The sequence below is a fragment of the Pterocles gutturalis genome, unplaced genomic scaffold (genome assembly GCF_000699245.1).
Source record: "Pterocles gutturalis isolate BGI_N339 unplaced genomic scaffold, ASM69924v1 scaffold30413, whole genome shotgun sequence".
In the NCBI taxonomy this organism is placed as follows: Eukaryota; Metazoa; Chordata; class Aves; order Pterocliformes; family Pteroclidae; genus Pterocles; species Pterocles gutturalis.
Genome location: NW_010121443.1, coordinates 83,456 through 104,612, shown reverse-complemented (window position 1 = coordinate 104,612; position 21,157 = coordinate 83,456). Strand labels below are relative to the sequence as shown.

The 21,157-nt window shown below is 35.4% G+C and overlaps 1 protein-coding gene across 1 annotated transcript in view; it reads left to right on the top strand.

Moving 5' to 3' along the window:
• The window catches only part of HLCS (holocarboxylase synthetase (biotin-(proprionyl-CoA-carboxylase (ATP-hydrolysing)) ligase)), a gene marked incomplete at its 5' end in the record, with an annotated part of 105,579 nt that overhangs the window by 22,106 nt on the left and 62,316 nt on the right, over positions 1–21,157 (top strand). The window contains one exon of the mRNA XM_010077251.1: positions 6,182–6,453. Coding sequence (XP_010075553.1) covers positions 6,182–6,453 — 272 coding nt within the window. The remainder of the gene's footprint in view (positions 1–6,181; positions 6,454–21,157) is intronic.

The window sequence follows — 21,157 nt, the reverse complement described above, 5'->3', positions numbered from 1 at the left end:
AATAGAAGATGGCCACTACAACTTAATTGACACTGTGGTTTTTCTTAGGAGGGAAGGGTAACCTTTCTCTCATCTTTGTGAGTGTTTCTGTGGAAGAGGTTACAGCGGGCCTCTTCTTCATCCTCTTGCAGTTCCTCTGTCAAGGCTGTGATCACCAAGAGATTATCTTCTTTCCTTATCTGGTCTATCAAGTTTGGTTTTGGGTTTGGTTTTTTGTTTTTTTTTTTTTTTCTTCTCCTTTCTTCAGTCTTTTCCTAAAGAGAAAGACATTGTACTGGGTTTCCCCTCCTTGTAAAAGAAAATAATACCTTTTGATGAATGGTTGTGATACTAAACTTAGTAGTTATAAAATGTTTTACAAAGCCTCAGTAAAAGGTAATATATACATGCTAGGTTTTGAAAGCAATAAGGATAGTATATAACTTTTTTTTTTTCCTGCATCGTCTGTATATTTACAGTAAGGTTTTTTGGTGCCATTTAATATTTATTTATTTTTAGCATTTTTCTGTATTGACTAAGTATGAACATGATTTTAAGATGGGATTATGGTCGTGTTATGAATCTGTCGTCTGCTTCAGATCTCAAAGTATGGCATTATTACAGGAAGTGAAAACACAGGCAGCATCAGAAAAGTGTTTTGTGTGCCTCATTAGTCAGAAATGTCTGCCAAAATCTTGCCCTCCTGTGCTAATAGCTGACTTTTCCTGCTGCTGGCCTCCTAAGTTGCTAGCATTTGGGGCTGGAGTTGCCACTGTAGATGTGTTTTTTGCTGGCGCCAGCCTACTCCTTACTTCCACGTTGGACTTCAGTTTGTTTCTATTGGATTCAAGAGATGCTATGGAAGCTCTCCAGTGGCTAATTTAACACCTTTAAACTTGTAGGGCTGTTGAGCAAAGCTGTATAGTAGAAGGATATATTTTTTGTGTATATGTGTATGTGTGTGTGTATTTTTATATTCTAAAGTTGAAATTGGATTCCAGATGCTGTGCACTCTTTATTAAAATGTGTTATTTTCCATCAGTGCTATTATAGAATTCATATGAAATACATACGTTTAAGGTCATACCTGAATCTAATAATACCCGTTTGAAACCTAGAAAAAAACTCCAAAACAAAACAGGTTAGCTGTATGGAAGGTGTGATGTCTATAAATGTGTTTATGCTCCAGATGGGCTATTCATGTGCTCCTCTAAAAGACTGGTACTTTATGCCTGTGTAATCTTCACTTATTTGCAGTTAATAAACATATATGCATATGTGATTTAGTACATCAACTGATGATATATGAAAAAATACATCTACTGCAAACTTTTGAAAAGTACAGTTGTAGAGGTAGTTCATTGGAAGTTATTACATTTTATGCAAAGTAAGGAGAAAAATTGTTAAATAATGTTCTGGCTATGTATCCAGAAAGTGAACACTTGGCCTCACTTACTCAACAAGCAACAGCAAAAATAGAGTGTTGTGTTATAGTCACAATATTGAGTCATTGGTTTAGAACATCAGTAGTTAAAATTGTCTCATTTTTCCTTCTAAGAAAGGAAAGAGCTGACTGATGTATAATGTTTGTTTTGTTTATGGCATTATATTTTTAGCTTTCATTTAGTTTCCACTCCATGTTTTCAGTAGAAACCAAGTTAATTTAGGCTGTGACTGAATTTTGTCTTAACAAAGAATTCCATCGATCCAGTTTAAGACCTGTTGTCACAGAGTCTGGTAGAAAATAACAGCTTCCAAATATGCCCAATGAAAGAGATAGTTGCATGTATCTGTGTGTGTATATATGAACACAGATAAAAAAGTGAGAAAATACGTCAAAATTCTATATATAAATACAATGTAAGAATAAAGTCTTATTATTTTGAACCATTATAACTGAAAGTTCATGTGCTTTGTGTGAATGTCTCATTGGTTGATAGAGCCCAGGAGCAAATAAAATCTCAGTCAGGAGCTGTATTTTTCTGTTTAATGCTGCAACAGAGAAGGGTCCCTATGCAGCTGGTTTTTGTCTGTTATGTCTCCCTCTTTTCTCCATTTGTTCAGTCTCAATGCTAAGTAAGTGTTAGGAAAAAGTGAAACTTACAATCACAAAAATAAAAAGGATTTTGAACAGCAAAAGAAAACTTCTGCTATATAGCAGTTTCTCCACACACCCGGCCAAGCTCTTAAAATAATAGAAAGCAAATGTTACATCATTAAAAAATAGAGCTTTTACTCTTCCTTCTTTACATTACATTTAAGCTTTAGTTCAGCAACTTGCAATGTCAGCCCTCCAGTCCTTGATCCAGTAACCCCTAATAAACCTTTGTGCTGATCAGTGGAGGAGGTGAATGTACATAGTATGCAGTAGCTTAACTCTCTATGAATTTTGTGAATTAACATCCACTGTGTCTCCCTGCTGGCTCAGAACAAGTTTTCATTTAGTGACGCTTTCAGTCTGACAATCAAAATTCTGCTGGTTGCTCTGTTTTGTCCTTGGGTACTAGACTAGTGAGGCTGTCACTGCTTTGAAATTTCATCTCTCTCCATGCTTCTGTCCGGGAGGATTTAAAATTGTACTTTGGAGTGCTGGGGGAGAATTTGTTGGTGAGAACGGGTGGATAGGTCCTGTTGGTATAGTGCTTTTCTGCTTTTGGTAATTGTTTTTTTACAATGCATTGAAAATATATTGTGCTTTTACCATTTAAAATATCAATAGAAAAAATTTCTTGTTATAAATATTAAGTTTGTAGTTCATTATTTTAACTGTGAAAAGCTGATTAGCTCTCTTTTCACCAAGTTGTTTGGTTGTCATGTCATATTTCATTCTTACTGTAAGAAAGAAAGCAATATCTTTGCTTTAGAGAATGTACATAAAAATGTGATTTGAAAAATGATTGGTTTTCCAGGAAATTAAATTTGGCTTGTCTTCAGTTTTCCTGTCCAAAACTGATGCAGTAACGATGAATAGCAATTACAGAATATATTTGTGCCACCAGTTACTATATTTGCCAAGTATGGTACTGATGGTCGGTGTAATGTAGATTTTGGTATTATTGTGTGTCTAAGTATCTGCAGGTATTGTTGTCGGTGCCTGAATATAAAACAGCTGCAGATTTTTTTTATTGCACAATCATTTAAAGCTTATACCTGCATGTTTTAGGATTCTGATGATAGTCAGGGTAAGCAGTGGTCGGGAGTTTGAGTATTCCCTTGTGTCGGGTGCCTTGCTTGACACACCTGATCTGGTCCCAGAAGTGTGGAAAGCCAGACAATTCCTAAACCAACGCTTTTGATTTAAATGGCCACCAGAGGTTGCTGCAGAACGACAGATGTGTCAGGGGGATAGATTTTGAATTCAAAGCTGAATCCTGAACTTAGCAACGAATCACCCAGTTCAACTTCTGATGTGATTATATTCCTTTCAAATGGAGTTGAAGCGGGGATTAACCCTGACTTCTTGTATACGTTTATTTCACCATACAAAAATATACTTCTCTGTGTGCTGGTATAATTGTGGGGACCAAAATGCATTGGTTCAATGTCCATGTTTCTGTAACTTTGTATGAAGGAGGTTCTTAGAGTGAAAATTATTTTTTCTAGTATGTACTTGAACAGCACTTGACACTTTTTAAAAAATGTTAAAGCATTTTTTAAATGAATTTTAAAATATCAAATGCGGTTCTTCGTTATGTATTACTCATGCTTATATTTTTGATCAGCTCAATAAACATGTACATTATGGGAAAAATTAGCTTCATAGTTATACACATGTAAGAGGTCTTAAATGGTTCAGTATGTGTTAGAAACAATAAAATTAGATCAAGAATTAAACCTGAAAAGCATGTGAAAAAAGTCATCTGAAAGAATATACTCAAGAGGCTAAATGGTAGGAAGTGTGTGGCATATTTGTAATAACATAACATCACACATAAATATATGCTATTTTAGTCTTTTCAGAAAGTATGCTGTGGCAAAAGTGTGTTAGACTTTCGGATGCATAATATTGAGCACTTTGATTGTTTGTTTAGAACGTAATAATACTTTAAGCACCTTTGGTTTTTACCTTAATGTCTCTTTCTGAAAGTCTGTAAACTGATCCTTACATGAGTTAAAATTATGTTTTCGTGTCTAGGACTTGCACACTGAATTATGCTAAGTGAATTTCTGTGTTTGGAAAGCAATAGGAAAGTGCACTTTCTGATTAAGCACAGTTTCCATATACTCCCTCACAAGAATGAAAGCTGTAATTTTTCTAAATATCAGTTACAGCTAATAAGTTACTCTGTGTGTGTGTGTAGAACAAGTAGGATAGTGTATAAAGAATTCAGCAGCAGTCTGTCAAAGCTATGACATTACACTAAGTGAAGATACAAGTGCTCCGTGCAGATCAAGTCAAAGAAATGCTGGTAAACCCTTTAAAGCCACATCATCATTTACGATGCATATGCAAAAAAAACCCCAAACCAAACACCCAGAAGAAAATATTTAAAGCATATTTTATCCAAGAAATTAGATGGAAAAAGTTCAGGTGGAGCTTTAGAAAAACCAAGAAATGAGAAGTAATTTCTCTCTAACTAAAATTTAGCTACTGAATCACTCTTGCATCGTCCTGGGGCTTAGAAACTAGTGCCTCATTGCATTTGGGAAGAGGCTATTCCTTTCTTTGTGTTATGCTCTGCTACCTGTACTACTGGGCTGTGGGCTGCAAACCAGTTAAGTCTGCTGACATTCAGCATACAAAGACCGTCACACAAGAAGCAGTGTCCATGTGAAACTTGAGAATGTGTAGTTTCTGAGGATGGAAAATCTATAGAAAGGTGTTAGGAACAGGACCACTTTTTTCATTCCTTCTTAAGATATAACAATGGGATTTGGAAAATTGGAGTAATTCCTTGGACAGATAACTGTTTATAGGAAGTTTGCTCTTAATTGGAGTTTGTGGGTTTTAAAGAGTTGGGCTGGAGTTCAGGGACATGTTGTTCAAGGGCAAGAGAGCTTAGTCCTGTGTTCAGCATTCACATATGGCAGTAATGAGGAGGGGCAAGTATTTGGTTAAAATATTTTTTTTATTTAAAAGTCAAATATCTCCCTCTTAAAAATTGGGTGGTGAGAATCACTAGTACATTATTTTCAGTAGAACAGAATACACATTTTTTGTGTTTCATATATCATATAAAAGACCACTTTGTCTCTAGGAGAGCTCCTCGAAATCTAAGCTACAGATTTAGCAAAAAGAAGTCCCAGCATTTGTGTTCGTGGGCTATTAATTTACTGTTTCTAAAGCCGTGGCAAACATTTCATATCAAATCTCTCAAAATAAAATCAGGTATCTCCAGAAAGACTTCTATGGATGTGTAACAGTTGTTCCAAGGTGTCACCAGACAGTTAATAATCCCAGTAATTCATGTCTTCGTTTCACATTCAGAAAAATGGGGAAAATGTGTTTCTAAACAACCTAAAATAAAGGAGAGAGAAATCAAAGTTTTGGTGTGTAGATATATAAAATTATATATGTGTGTACATGTATATTTCCCATTTAAAATCTTCTGCACAGAAGTGTGTGCTAGCTGTGCCATTGGCCGGGGCAGGGATAACAGAGCATACATACAACTGCGTTTCATATACACTGATAGCACAATTTCCTTAGTTGTGTGCATTCTTGAGTTACGTGCTTCTCTTTTAGCTAGCTAATTAAGAGCCACTTTTGTCTGTATTTAAGGTAATAGTAGCAAAACTTCCATTAGCTGAAGGTATGAGCCCTTTTAGCAGGTATGCCACTGACAAATCAGTAAAGGTTTTTCTTACCTACTGCTTTATCCTTCATATTGAGTCTTAGGGATGGACTAAAGGGCTTCCAGCAAAGAAACTTAGCATGTTGAAAGACCTGCATAATAGAGATGAATGTGTGCACTCCATGCTTCAGTATCTAGGCGAACCACTATGAACCCTGAAAGATTAAGCATAATTAGTCTGCAAAGGAGCATGGTCTCAAGTCTAGGAACAGAGCAACAAGTAATGAGGCCAGGCTGGACTAGAACAAGCAGCAGAAATTTATCTTTGAAGAGGAAATTTAGTTAATTTTCCTATTTTGAAGTAGAAGATGATTGCTTGAATTAAAATGCTCTCAGGAGAATGTTCGTATGTCTTCACATATGGTGGTCCGTATTTCTATGCCTTATTTTATTTGCCTTGCCCACAGGAAATCCATCTTGCTTTTCTGAAATGGCTCGAGGAAAATGTAGATGCTGAAGGATTAAGACAATCTAGCAAGGTGTCTCTCAAATTTGTTTCATCTTGTGAATCAAAAATGGAGGTAACTCCATCTCTCATGCCAGTCATCACTGACGTGGGAAGCTTCTCATCAGAACATTTCAGCCTCAAGACGTATCAACAGAATCTTCAAACAAAGAAGCTTGGAAAGATTCTTCTTTTTACTGAAGTTACCACAACAACGATGAGTCTTCTAGACGGGTAAGATAGTGGTCTAGACCATACTGAATAAGCTTTCTGATCTGGAATTCACAATTACAGTAACACACAATCTTCAGAAAGAAACATTTTTCTCTTTGGCCTATTAGTTGCCTACAAGCCAGCCAAAGTTAAAAAAAGCTGATTTTTTCTCTTACTCCTTTTACTGAATATTTCACTAAAATGCTCTTTAGTGGTTTGTTGGGTTTTTTTAAACATAAATTTAAACATCTAGCAGCTGTGCTAGACGTACTTTCATCATCACATAGATGACCCTTGTGAATGAGTTGTGGGATACGTCTGAGAAGGTAGTTCATTAGAGTTTTGAATGGGATTAAGCGATATGAAAATCACAGTTACTAAATCTTATGTTGGAGTCTATGTACAAAGACTATACTGTTATATTTCATGAAATAGCCTGATGGAAAAAACTGTCCTTGGGAAATTGTTGCTCTTCAGGACAGATTTTTCTATGTGTGTTTCTACTTGCAGCTGTAACTTTTCTTGACAGCTACTTTTGAGTATCAGTGTTAATTTATCTGCAGAAATTGCAGATGAATTTTACTGTTGAAAATAACCTCAGGAATTTTGTTCTGTATTTTTTTTTTTTAATCATCATCAGTTAAGTCATCTTGAATGTTGTAACTGGTTAGTTAACCAGCAATAATGGCTTTAGTTCTTAGCTATGGAGCCTAAATTGTGAGACTAATATAAGGTACAGAATATGACTTCTTGCAAGTAATAGAGGTGATTTGTTTTAGAATATATACACACAAAATCTGAGAATGAAGATGCATTATAACAGTATTAAAGTAGATCTGTTTGTAGTCTTACAGTTGACACTGTCATAGAATTTACAAACTATAATTTGTGCTAAAATATTGCAATTTAGAGGTAGTTGGAATCAAATACTAGTTTATTTTAATTCCAGACTATTCTCTGTCTATGCATATGTAGTCATGTGCACACACATTAAAAAAGTGTTGCCATCTAATTTTACCACTCCCTTTCCCCCAGATCTACATCCTTGTCCTGCAAATGATTTCGCAATGGCTTTTGGACATAGACAGACAAGCTAGTTTGATAAGAGGCCACAAAAAAAAAAAAAAGTAATTTTATAGAAGCATTTGTAGCATTTGCTTCTTAATTTTTAGTATTCACAGTGTGTTCAACCCATTGGATTGAAAGCCGAAGTACTGTGAAGCAACCAACAAAGTCATGATTTAATAGGTCAAGACTTTTCTTTGACAGTTGTTTTTGGTGGTGGTTCTCAGTAACATTATTCACACATCTTGCTAAGATGAAGTGTATGATTCAGAGTTTTGTGAATTTATTTAGATATCACAAACTAAATAGAATCATGTCTGTCCATTTTGTATATGAGTAAATTATCAAGAAAGGCAAGGGAGCCAAGAGAAGTGGTCTTGGTTTTTCAGTGACTGTGGAGCCTTTACTCTCTTGTCTTTAAAGTGATGTACCAGCAGGGTGGTCAGCACACAGGTTGCTTTTTTACACTAAGTAACCCAAATGTAATGAAGTGTTTGCAGATGTAGGTCTTCAAGATTTTCCCCATCATGATGCAGCTCAAGTAGTTAGTTTTCAGGTAAGATGTGAACTAGAAGTCCTGGCTCTAAGTAGCTTACACGGGGAAGATGATCCTAGTCAGATTAAAATTTAAACATTTATATTTATCTTACAGAAAGACCTTTTTTAAAATAAGTTAAAATCTTTATCTTAAGTATTATGGTTGGTCTTATTGTAAATTCTTGTAATGGATAATAGAATAATGTAGTCCATGTGAATTGCAATTTAGCAGAGTACCTTGAGACTTTACAGTTGATACCATTTCGGAAATCGCTAGAAATTGATACAAATTTTTATTGAAGAAATAATTTGTCAGCTTTTTAAGGTACTTCCAAATAAACCAATATAAATTTTTTAGGTACCTCTATGTCATTGCCAATTCTGAATGAGAGAAAAACATATCTCAGGAAAAAAGAGTTTCTTTGTTTGAACAGAAAATAGGTACCTATTTATCATTTGTGATGCATAGAATAAAAATCGCAATACCCTGTTTGTGTAATCATATATTGCAATAAGCACGTTACATGATAGACTCTCTTAGGTCTCTCAAATTTTACCGAGTTTGTGATGATTGAAAATATGATAGACACCTCAAGAACTTGATTAGTGTCATTAGTAGTAAATTTAAGTTAGTAAATTATTTAGTTAGTAAATTATAAATAAATTTAGCATTTAACTTTCCTGACTTTAGATTTTCTTACACCTTTCCCACCAACTGAATGTAAGACTTTTGTCTTCTTTTCCACTTCCCCAAACCTTCATACCCCCCAAAAATTAAAACGTGGAAGGAGAAAGTGGGCTGGAACTAATTTAATGGCTGAGCGACCTCACAGTAGAGAAACAGCCGGAGCCTAATAGGGGTCTTTGTCTGCATTTCCACCCTGGCTGGTAACGTGCCAGTCAAAAGTCAAGCAAGAGAAACAGGTGGAAACTATTAGACCTGTCATAAAGTTTGAAAAATTGATTCTGGAGGCTAAGTGAATAGATTGAACTTGACAGTGTTGTCCTAAAGATTCTAAGGGAAAATTCTGTAGTTTAATTTGAGATCCCTTGATTGTTCATTAGATCGCCAGATGGCAGGTCTTGGCAGTTTGCATATTAACGTACACACTGTATTATCACTGGCATATGTTTGTGTCCTAAGGTAACAAGCGAATTATGAATTCACCTGTAGGTATCTAAAATTAAATGGCGTTAATCTAATTGTAAAATAAAGATTTATTTAAATGTCATATAGTTTTAAGTGATCAATATTGCTTTTATGATTTCATGTTAAAAACTTTATTTGAATAATTTGAGACTACTTTTAAAAGTATTTCCATTTTTATTTCTTAGACTAAAATTTAAAATCCTTACCAAAGATTAGAAGCTCTCTTGTTTTTTCTCTAAAAGCAAATTCTTTCAGAAGTTTCGTTTCAGAAACCTTGTCTTCAAAGATATTTATCTTAATGCCACCCAAACAGGTTAACCTTGCCAGAAGCAGTTCCACTTCTTCTCTCTTCTCAGAGCATGCCTGGGATTACATGATTCAAGATGAAACCATTGTTTTTGAGGATGCACCTGGTATAATGATACAAGTGTTACAGTGTAGAAACATACTTATTAAACACACAGGACTTGAGATTGATAAAGAAATATTTCTCTCATACTCTAATTGGCTGGAATGGTTTCACAAGCATTTCATTAAAAATAAATTAATTTGATACATCTGTCAATTTTATTCTTTACCAGCACCTTGTATTCTGTTTTAATGTTTTAGTTGGCAGAAGATTTGATTTATACATGATTAAGCCAGCATGAGATATATTTTATATGAAATGCCATTGTGAATCCCTTTTCCCCAATATTTAAGAAACACAAAGCGTAGTTGTGAGGAAGAGTTTGACACAAAAATGGTGAATTTTAGTGGAAATGAAATGTGGGATGAAGTTGCTTTCATAATTACTGAATAGGATATTTAAATAAAATGTCAGCTTAGAATAAACATGTCCAAACAGTTAAAAGCTTTGAAAAAGAAAATCCTTTACAATGTTGGTGCCCTTTTAGTTTTTCTTTATGCTTTTCTAAACTGGTATTGTTGATTTTTTTAAAGTTGTACTACAGCTCTAATTTGGAAAGTGAGTAATAGGACTCATTTTATTGTAAAACTGTTGTTTTAGTTGTACTCAAATATGTGTGCTGCTAATGCAGTATGAGTTAGTGAAAGGTAAGAGTATTGTATAAATGAAGGAGATTGGCATGGTACTTTAGAGGAATAAGAGAACGAGTTGAGACTGGCAAACTGTATTTTGTGATTTGTGGTTTTTTTTTTTTTCCAAATCCTTGTGATGTTGTACCCTATGCAAACACAATGGCCTCGAATTTAGTCATTCCATGCACCTTGGTGATCTCTTATTCTCTGTTTAAACTATATTTTTAAAAAACACAAATTAAAATCAGATAAGTTGTGGGGAGTGGGCTGAAATGTGGTTTTAAGATAGAAACTTGGCATTAACGTGGCCTTTGCAAAATATGCCAGTCACAGAGCTTGTGTTCATTCCGTCATCAGGCATGCCTGTTTAAAGCCTCCCCCGTCAGATACTTGCCTCAGAATTCTGCTAGGACTCTAACTACAAGCCAGAATTATTCTTCTTACAACTATTGGCTCAACTTGATCAACCATTTTCTTAAAAGCTATGAAGATTGTTTACTACTTTTAATATTATTTTAGCTAGCCATGTCTCATAATCTAGGCTCAGGTGGGTGGAGGAAGCCATTTTGCAGTAATAGTCAAAGCCAACTGTAAGCTGCATCACTGAGCTTCTGGTTTCCTCTCTTGAAGGTGTATGGGTTGTTGGAGTACAACGTCTTCAAAGAGTAATCTTTGTCTTTTTAGCATGGTGAGACTATCCTAGTACACTGTCTGGTATAAATAAATGTTTTATCACCAGCAATAACGTTTTGTAAAAATTAGCCCCTGACAGCCTTCTCCCTCAAGAATGCATGTTGGAGAGCTGGAAAATACCATGGTGGAAGGAAGCCTTTCTCTCAGGAAACAGGCATTGCTGTTGGATATTTTAAAAACGTGTGCTGACAAATTGGTCTGTTGCATTTAAATGGTGTATGCATTTTATACATAATCTTTTCTACAGATACATAACCAAAAATATTTTATCATTTTGGATAACGAGTACTTCTTCGTGGAGAGAGCTCTCACAATAGTTCATATTGCTTTTAAAAGCTTAAATCCCTTGGCTTTGTTTGTTTGTTAAACTGTAGTGTGGGATAGGAATGCTTTGCCTGATGAATGCCTAACCTAAAAACTAAAGTTAGATACTAGTGGTGATAGACCTGCTCTTTAAGGAATTTTATGCTTTTGATCTACATCTCTCTCATTTAATTTAGACTCAATATAATATAGTCTTCCTTTGTTCTTTATGTCATTTGGGATACTGACTTTTAAACTTCAATTTATTTTCTTTATAGGGGTGAAGGGCTTTTTGTTCTCAAAAGAAGAAAGTTAGTGCATTGGAACAGCTACTTCCATGCTTGTTTTCCTTAAGGATTTTTCTGTATTCTATATTTTGTGCCTTCCTTTGGTGATAAAGATTAGCTCAAATAACAGAATATTTGTTTGCCTTAAATCAAATCAAATTAATTTCAACAGAAATTTTTGCTAATTTAGTTTTAGATGTATAATATTTCATACTTAATTTTCCATTCACTTACTGGTAGTGTTTTGCATCATCCAGTGTTAGAGAAAGCTCTCCTTCAGCCTGATAACAAAAGATCATGGAAGAATTTTTGTAATACAGCCAAGGGTCTGTTCCCTTCCTCGCCTGTAGAAGAGGAGGAATTCGGAAGTTTTTGGCACTGATTTGGTTCTATGCCATTCCCAGACTCTTCTCTGCAATACCATTTTTCATTACATGCTTGCTGAAAGATTTCTGTATTAGGATTTGTCATCTCCTTTGCGTCAATTTTCCCTGCCTTTCTTTCCACCTGTTGTGAACAGTTCTTCAGGGCGCTAAACAATTAGGTCCCTATTTTCCTGTCACGCACCTTGTGTGTCTGATTTTTCATGGATTTGAAGGCAAAATATGGTCCTCTTTATTTTTTTTTTGTTATGTAAAATCAGTAGATTTTCTTCCTGTTAATGAAATGGGCCCCCTGCTTGCATGGTTTCTGTCAGTGCAGGGGGAGGTTTGGCATTCCCAAAGGGGATTGAGTCATAAAAAAAGATACCCGTTTGCAGAGCAATTAACCCACGTTGAACTCTTATGGTATATTGTATTACCCTGCTGCTGGAAGTTCCTGAACAATTTGCATTGTCGTATGAATACACATGTAGCCTCGGAGCACTCATCATTCGCTGAATATGAGAGGCAACCCTGCAAGACTGCACGGTTAAAACAAGAGCTAAACAATGGAAATGGAAGGGTTTCAATAACATTCTGCTGTGTTGTTTCACACAGTTCTGTTTTCATGCACACATTTTAAAACAGTCTTTTTGTATTAAGATGAAAAAATCGAACACTGAAGTTACAAATCACATTTTTTTGAAGAAGAGGATTAACTTGAAAAAGTATGTATGCTGATAATGTGCACAGATGAACCAACCTCCTTGCCTCCCTAATAAACCTAATTGAGTAGCTCAGGGCTTGGACAAGTCATGGATCTGCATTTCTCCCCCATACCTTTTTATTGTAATTGTTGTCAGACTAATAACATAATAAATTGAAGATGTTGCATTCAGGAATAGCAGTTGCATAACAGAATAGCAGTTAGGTGTCTAAGTGACTTGATAATGTGTTTGATTAATGGCTTGCCCACATTACATGTGTCTGAGGAAACCCCAGTTTAGGAACTTGTAAAGAATCCACTTGTCTGGGCACTGAACATGTTCCTTACACTTGACCTATGAAGGAGAGGTGCTGGAGATGCTCAGCACATGCAAGTTCCAAACAGACTCCCTATTTTTTCAGAAAATGAATTCTGGAGAAGTGGAACCCAGTATGCCTTGCTTTGGCAACTCTTCTGGCCATTAAACTTGCTTTAAGTGGTGCATAGGGCCTACCTCAGCCTTGGAATTACATCTACAGAGTGATTTTTGTCTGATCGTTTTAGGAACCTTATGGGAAGAATCACTGTTGTCAGCCATGGAGACAAAGATGCTGTGTGCTAGGTTTTGACTTTTAACCACTTTTACTTGAAACTACGATAGAGAGCTGAATGCTGAACTACAACTAAGTGCAGTCACACAAGTCTGAATTATTTTCTGGAGATGCTGGCTTCTCATTCTGACTACACAGGGAGAAGAGCGTAATCAAATTTCTTAGAAACTCAAAGTTAGATGGTTTTCATGTTTCCATTTTGCACATGTCCATCTCTTTGCAGTTGTTAGAGAAAAAAGAAGATAAAGAGGTTAGATATACAACAACATGGGAGCTAAGGTAGGAGCTAAGAAACTTGCGGCATGGCTGTTTAGGGAATTTTAGACAGCATCTGTTCGGTGTTGTTAAGAATAAATACACTGATTTTTATTTGTTCTTATGCTGCCAGTCAGAAGATAGCAATTTAATTTCAGAATAATTCTCTGATTATTTCCAGAGCCAAAAATTTTCAAAGCTTATGTAATTTCTAACTTAAGCAATAAACTAAGAAAATCTCACAGAATCTGAATTCTTTACCTATATCCCACTGGCCTAATTTATTTTCACTTATACTCCTAGTTAAAATATTTTAAGAATCTGTTTGTATTCAAACGAAGGCTTGCATTTATCACACCTCATATCATTTAGCCTAAAATGTCATGGCCTGTAGAATGGTGTGTAAAAAAACCCAAGGTTCCCCCACTGCAGTTTTGTGATCCCCAGGATTGCTATAAAATGCTGTACTTCATGTTGGCTTTCAAAAGAATTTACTGGCATTGTTCTTGTTTAACTGTTGAATGTGGATGAACTTCCAAATGTTTTTTGTAAACTTGAACTGACACTATTTTTACTGTTTATATTATCTTACATAGAAAAACCAGAACTATTTTAAAGGATTCTTTGCAAACACAAAGCTTTTATGGCATATTACATTAAGCAATTGTGGAATACAACTATATGTTGTCCCATAGACATTTTTCATTTGGTCAGTATTTGAATGGATCATCAGTGTGTCTGTTCACAGAGAATGATGAAGAGGCATACTGAAAACAAGAGGATAAAAAAAGGTAGGGAGATGCAGGCTGAGACACAGGAAAGAGGAAATAAAAATACAGCATTCAAGGGAAACAAATCTCATCTGTATTTATTCAATATTTCTTTAGCAAATATGCTAAGCTTAAGGTAAAATAACTGGGATGTAAGAAGACTGCAGTATTAATAGGGGAAAAAATCTACATGTTGTCAGAGTGCTTAGCAAACCAATTACTGATCAAAAGCCCAGTACTCCCTTGTTCAAATGGCAAATTGTCTACTGAAAGATAATTTGCATAGTGTTTGGGTTTGATTTCTTCTGAAGTCAGAAAGGCTGATAATAACTCCACATAAGCATGTGGTGGTTCCATTTCTAATGTTTTTTGTTTGAAATTTGGGGAGTATAAGGGGAGCACTTTGTTTTGTTGAGGCTAAATACTAATTTTGCTTACAGTCATAACTGAATCTGGAAATGATGGTGTCCTGCTTTACTTGTTTATTTTTAGCCATCGTTTTAATCTTTCCTACCATCATAATACACTTTGAATACCTAATCAGAATCCCACAAATTGCTTCTATTTCATGCTTTCAAAAATACAACTTACAACATACTATGTTGCACTTTTTGGATATCATGTAATTCATTAAATTGCATGTTGCATGACAGTATAAAAGCTTCAGAATTCATTACACCTGACTGTAATGCTTATCATCCATTAATTTACTATCTTTATTCAAATCCTTGGACAAGCTATTAAAATTTCAAAATGGAATTTCACTCACCCATTTTGAAACCCCTAAAACTTACTGGTAGACTTAGATGGGCTGTGGGGTTTACTAAAAGAGAACAATGTGTTTGTATACAGGTGCATCATCTTTCGGCTAAAATATTTCACCTCTATAGTCAGTTGCTTTGTTTAAACGTAAGACTTGATTTTCTCCTCTGTCTAAAGGAGAAACTGCTTTAGTCTTGCAAACTAGTTGGTACAGAACCACCTTCCTTTTAAGGATGTGTATTGTGCAATATGACTTTTGCAGTGAAACTGAACACTGAAGGAATAACATGCAGATAATGCTTTAGAGGCTAAAAATAATATTTAATTCTTCACTGGAGTAAACCGGGACTTGATGCCCTTGGAACAATTTGTTGTTTGATATACTGGTCTAAATGGAGGTGTCAGGGGTAGCAAACTGGCTTAAAAGCTGGTTTAGAACTGTTTGTTTCTGGCATTGGTTATAACTCTAATGAAGTGCCGATCTTGTACCAAAACCCATTTAATTTCGTTGTTGAATATAGACTTTCATCCCAGCCCTAGAAGAGAGAAAAATTTTTCTACCTGTTTTCCCAGGGTTTTTAACCTTTTTCCTCCAGTAAGCTCTGTTTGTGCTGCTGGCTTCTGAAACAGACATTTTATCAAGTTCATATATTTATGAAGTAATACAGAAGAAGGCTTATACAGTCTCAATAAGCCCTCTGTCAGGCTTCCGTGAAAGAAGAAAACAGTTCAAAATACTGTCCACAGATTTAGAAAAAAAAGAAAGAATGTTATTTTACAGCTTTTAAGTTTCAAGACTGGAAATTAGATAAAGAGCTCTCACTCAAGTCTTGATTTATTAGCAAAAGATAACGTGTATACTTTATATGAAGTATGGTACCAGATGTGAGATATAAAAGAAATTGCTGGTGGCCACCTGCTTTAATGCACATTTCATATCTTGTGTGGTAGTTGATGTCATGTAGAATTCATGTGATAGAGAATAATTTTAAGTTAGCAGACCATGTCAGGTTAGCAAGGATCAATGCTTGTGGAATGTATAATATTTTCCATTACAATTTATCTGTCCATTTGAAAAAATAAAAGTGAAGTAATCACCTTTTGCCAAGCAGCTGTGAGTGGCTTGGGTAGCCAGGCACCACAGAATTTTTAATGGCAAGATGTTGGAAAGTCAGTAGAGCACTGTGACTCCAGCTTATTTGCCCATTGTTTTGTTTCTGTCTTAGCATCAACATTCTGCTACTGTTCAGTTGTTACATTTATGGGTTTTCTTTTGAACTAGGTGCAGATTTCTCCTTCTGGGGCATGTTCTCTCCATCAGAATACTGACAATGTGCTGACAGAAAAAATAGATGGAAGATGCTGTTGCGCACCACAGTACCAGTGTGCTATAAAGCCTCAAGGATGAAAAAATCCTTATTCCAAAAGGCTTTTCTTGCTTTTAAGAAGTAATGGCAATTAAGGTTCTTGGTGTAGCTGGTTGAAATGCCTGCTATATGGGAGCATTCAGCCTAGAAAACTACATTCAGGCACAGAATATCACCTTTGTAGTGGGTCTAACTGACTATGCTAATCTTGTCCTTAGGAAATTAAGTGTGTTAACTCAGTTTTCCACAGAGCCATGTGCTGTAGCCACAGAGCTGGAAATTGATTACGGAATTTATTGTCACAGGTATTTCACTGCATGCCATGTTCCTGAGCGGTTTTTTAACCCTTCTGATGGAGCAAGACAAGGAATTATTTTGCTTAACAGCTAAATGTGGCCTTCACAGCACTATGAATGGTATTATCAAATGGTCTTAATTTGATCTAGTAATTTATCTAAGCAGTTATAACTTTAGGTATACAAAACACATTAAAATCTTCCAGGCAAATTTATTCTATTTCTTAGCCTCTGTTATAGACAAAGATTGCAAATTCATGCTTATCTTTTGGAGACAATAAAAAGGTTTCTCTTTATGCTTATTTCTGTTCCCAGTAGCTTCCTCACACATTTCTGGTATTTTGCTGTTATCAGTGATTTTTTTTTCCTTATTTTTTAGGTTTTGGTTCAATTTCATGTTTGAGATGGACAGGCTATAACTTGCTGCTACTGCAATTTAGTTAATTAGTACCAATTATTAACACTAGGAATTGCAGAACTTATGTATTTTTTTAAAATGTAATTTCATTTTAAAATAATTCTGATAGTTACTGACTGATAAGTAAAAAAAAAAAAAAAACCCGAACTTGGGAGAAATCAATGTTATTTCAGTTAGGAACTCAGATCTTTACCTGGTATATGCTGGAAAAAAACTTGTTTTGGTAAACTGTATTGAATTTAGCTTTTCCTATACTTTGTTGTCTAAGAACTCTTCATTGGTCTGCTTTAAATCCTGCAGTTTTGAACACAGTTTGGAACGAGTAAGGTCTAATGATTAAATACTTTAGAAAGAATGAGTAATATTCTAAATCTCTGCTTCCCTTTTTCTGTAAGTGTCAGCTGACTTGAAATGTGTAAATTGTACATATTTCGGATGTATGTCATCAGGAATTTGCATGCTGTCTTCTCGACCTCCTCTGTTAGTTTTCATCTGGTTGTTCTTCCTAAAATCCCTTAAGACATTTTTTATGCTAGAGAACGGATTCAAACCTCTGACCATTTCCACAGTATGACCAAACAGTAGTATCAAACATGCAATTCATCACAATTCCACCTTCTCTTTAACTAACAGCATAAATAGTTCAGAAAAGGTAAAACCAAAAGGAAAGAATGAACTCATAAAATTGAACTGTTTACAGCTATGGGTTGCAGAAATAACAATATTTTTTTTTCCTGAGTGTTTTATGCAGAAATAGGAGTAGACAAGAAGAGATAGGCATAAATGTCTTTTTGGGACATCTGCTAGAATAGGAGTAACACATGGTATATTTAATGCTAATTGATAGTATTCCACAAGACTCCAGAAAGTTCACCCTGGAATTCTACAGAAACCAGCTAGTAAAAGGAACAGAGAAACCATGCACTCTGAAGATTTTAGATAGAAGACAGTCAGATTTTTGGGAGGATGGTGGAAGGAAAAGGGAAGAATAAGTAAACTTGGAGTAAAATTGAAGATTTATTTTCTATGAAGTCCAGGTCGATCAATAAGCAGGTCCTGTTACATGTTGGCTGTAACATAATTCAGTCTGGGAGAATGTCTGCTGGTCATCATTAGCTCCTTGCTGAAGGTATGTTACTGTTTCAGACTCTTCTGGTTTTTATTTCAACATGGCAAGGACATAGAAAGTACGGTAGGTGTTTTTGGGAGTGTAGATAATTGGAAAATTGGGATTCTACCCAATAACCTGTTTTTCATCTAAAAACATCTGAGGCTTCAGCATTTGAAGGTTTCATGGGTCATCAGAACAGATAATATTTAGTCATTGACAAATTATGTTTTACTAGTAACTGAGGAACGACTGGACAGAAACTGTAGCCCTTTACCTGTGAAGGAGGAATAAATATTCACCAATTGGCTGAGGCTGTAATACGGGGTTTTCATGACAACAGAATTATATTGGTTTAGAGGGAAAATGGTAATTTGCTATGAAACATTAGCTTAATAAACTGGTGTGCCAACAGAAGAGGTTAAGAAGGGTGAAAATGTTCTATTTTGATGTTTTGCCAAGTTAAGCAGTGAAATATTGTGAACATGAACCAAGTGAAATGGAATGCTTTCTACTCGGATTTGAAACCAAAAATCTCAGTGAGTGAGTGATAATTCTTAAGTAGTAGAGTGTAACAGTAGATAAGTAGATAAGTACCCTTCCTTCCCTGCTTCCTCTCCCACTGAGGAAAAATTGCTGAGCAAAAATCTGAAGTGCTGAGGTGTTTATTTTAACACTGGGAAACACTTATTGCTTCAAATATTTGCCTGCTTGTATATCACATCTATTATACCAGATGTGCCACATACAAATTAGACATGGCTCATAAAGTGTGGTAACCCTAGATTTTTCAAGATTTTGGATGTAAATTTTCCTTTTATTTAACTGTTTTCTAATTCATGTCAGGGAGGCTTTCTAGTGATGCAGGGCTGTGGCTTTTTAATTAAAATCCTCAGCAGAATTCTTCCCATACTTTAAACACAATCTTTATTCAGTTCTTAAAAAAAAATCTTTAGATGGTGTTAAAACAAGAAATACAGAAATAGAGGTTGCGTTTACTGGATCAGGAACCAGGTTCGCTTAATTACTTGACTAGGTCTGCAGCTGCATTTATATAGTGCCTAGCAAAACCTTATTGGAAATAAGGAATTTTTTTTTTTTTACAGTGATGGTACCTATACAAAGAAAACCTAGAAAACCTAAGCTAAATTCAGATTACAAAGTACGAGATCAGATATGAATAAAATATAAAAAATAACACCAAGAGTCATACTATGATATATTTTTCACTTTTCCTTGTACTGTGAGATAATTCATATGAACACTTTATGCATGTATTTATCTTGTACTCTATATCTAATGGATGCTGGCATAGGAGACTTCACATATTAATTTGGTTGAAGAGAAATTTGGGGTTTTTTTACAACAGTGCTCCAGGCACCCACTCTGAATTTCAGAGGAGAGATGCCAGGCAGCTTTGCAGGCTAGCCTACTGGGACTGCTCACCCATTCTAGCTGGCTGTGGAGCCAGCTGGCAGTCACATCCAGTACAATGCTAGGTGATTCAAATGAACTGCTCTTCAGCAAACAAGGGTGGTTTTTTCTGTGTTTAACATAGCCATTAAACACAGAACTCAAAAAAATCATGTTGTGAATGTCTTTACAGGCTTCAACCATGTGACTATTAAAACAGCTAAATTGTGAAGCTTGTGTATTATGAACTGTCCTTTAATTTTTAAACAAATCACAAAGTTTGTTTTCTTTTCAATCTGTCATGTACTTCAGTATTTCTGAAGGTCTTTTTTATTGTGTGATATTAATATCATCAAGGGAATGAGCTGTAAGGCAGCAGTATTTGCCTAGTCTGTATTTTCAGTTTTATGTGTTCTAGTAAATCTGATGTGCTTCGTTCTGGTTTTCAGGTTTCAAAATACATTAACCATCTCTCTGTCTTATGCAGTGGCTCATACCCACCTCATTACAAGAAGGGTAGGAATATGATCCCTAGATGTGGTTTTTCCCAAGTAGGTGATTATTGGTGTGTATGCCATTTGTGTGTAGATTTCTGCACTGGACCATATAACATAGTGTATTAGGTCTTCCTAGCATTACTTACATTTACATGTAGTTTTTTTTCTGTGTGAACATATTCTGGAGGGTGGTTTTGAAACACTGATATTTTGGTTACTAGGGATATGTGTAGTGTCTGCATTATTTGCCAGTAATCTGAGTTCGATTTGATTTCAGAAAATGTGAGCTAGTTTTATGTCTACTCTGATTTTACCTACATCTGTTTTAAAGCACCAGCTGTATGGCAGATGCTCACATTAAGGTTTTGTGTTTCAAGCAAAATCAAGAAATTCTCAGGATACCTTATTTGGTTCTACTGCAGATTTTTCTCCTTCAGATTCAGCCAATCCATAATCATGAGTGTATAACTGTTTCAACCTTTAGTCAAAATCTACTGACTAGAACCTGTTTTCCCTCCTTAAATTTCTCCTCTTCTCTGTACTGCTTCTCTTCTGCCAGACCATAATTGGTGACTGTGATCTACACTGGAAACGAAATTCTCTTCTGCTTGTTAATCTCTGTCAACTCAGAATTTTGTCACTACATTCAAGAAATTATGATATGTTTATGTTTTGGTTTGCTCTTCACTATATCCATATCCTTAGTTCTTTTGATCATTCAGGAGTCCAGTCTACTGTTTGTCAATCTTACGCAGCTCGTATAAGCAAATGGCACAAGTGATCTGATACTCTGACAGAGGCCCTTATCCTGTCGTTCTTGGAGAGCAGTTTATTCTTTTGTTGACTGTGATCAATCTCATTGGGTTTTCATTTTTTTTGTTTGTTTCTGCAATTAGAATCCCCTTGCCTTACTCCCCCCCCCTTTTTTTTTTTTTTTTTTTTTTTTTGCCCCATCTACCTGCATATCATAATTCAAAGCTTTCTTTTTACGGTGGTACAACAGTTCTGCATGGAATTGGACTCATAAATAAAGAGCAGAAATAGTACTGGCCATAAAGTACTTGCTATAATATTTTCTCTGCAG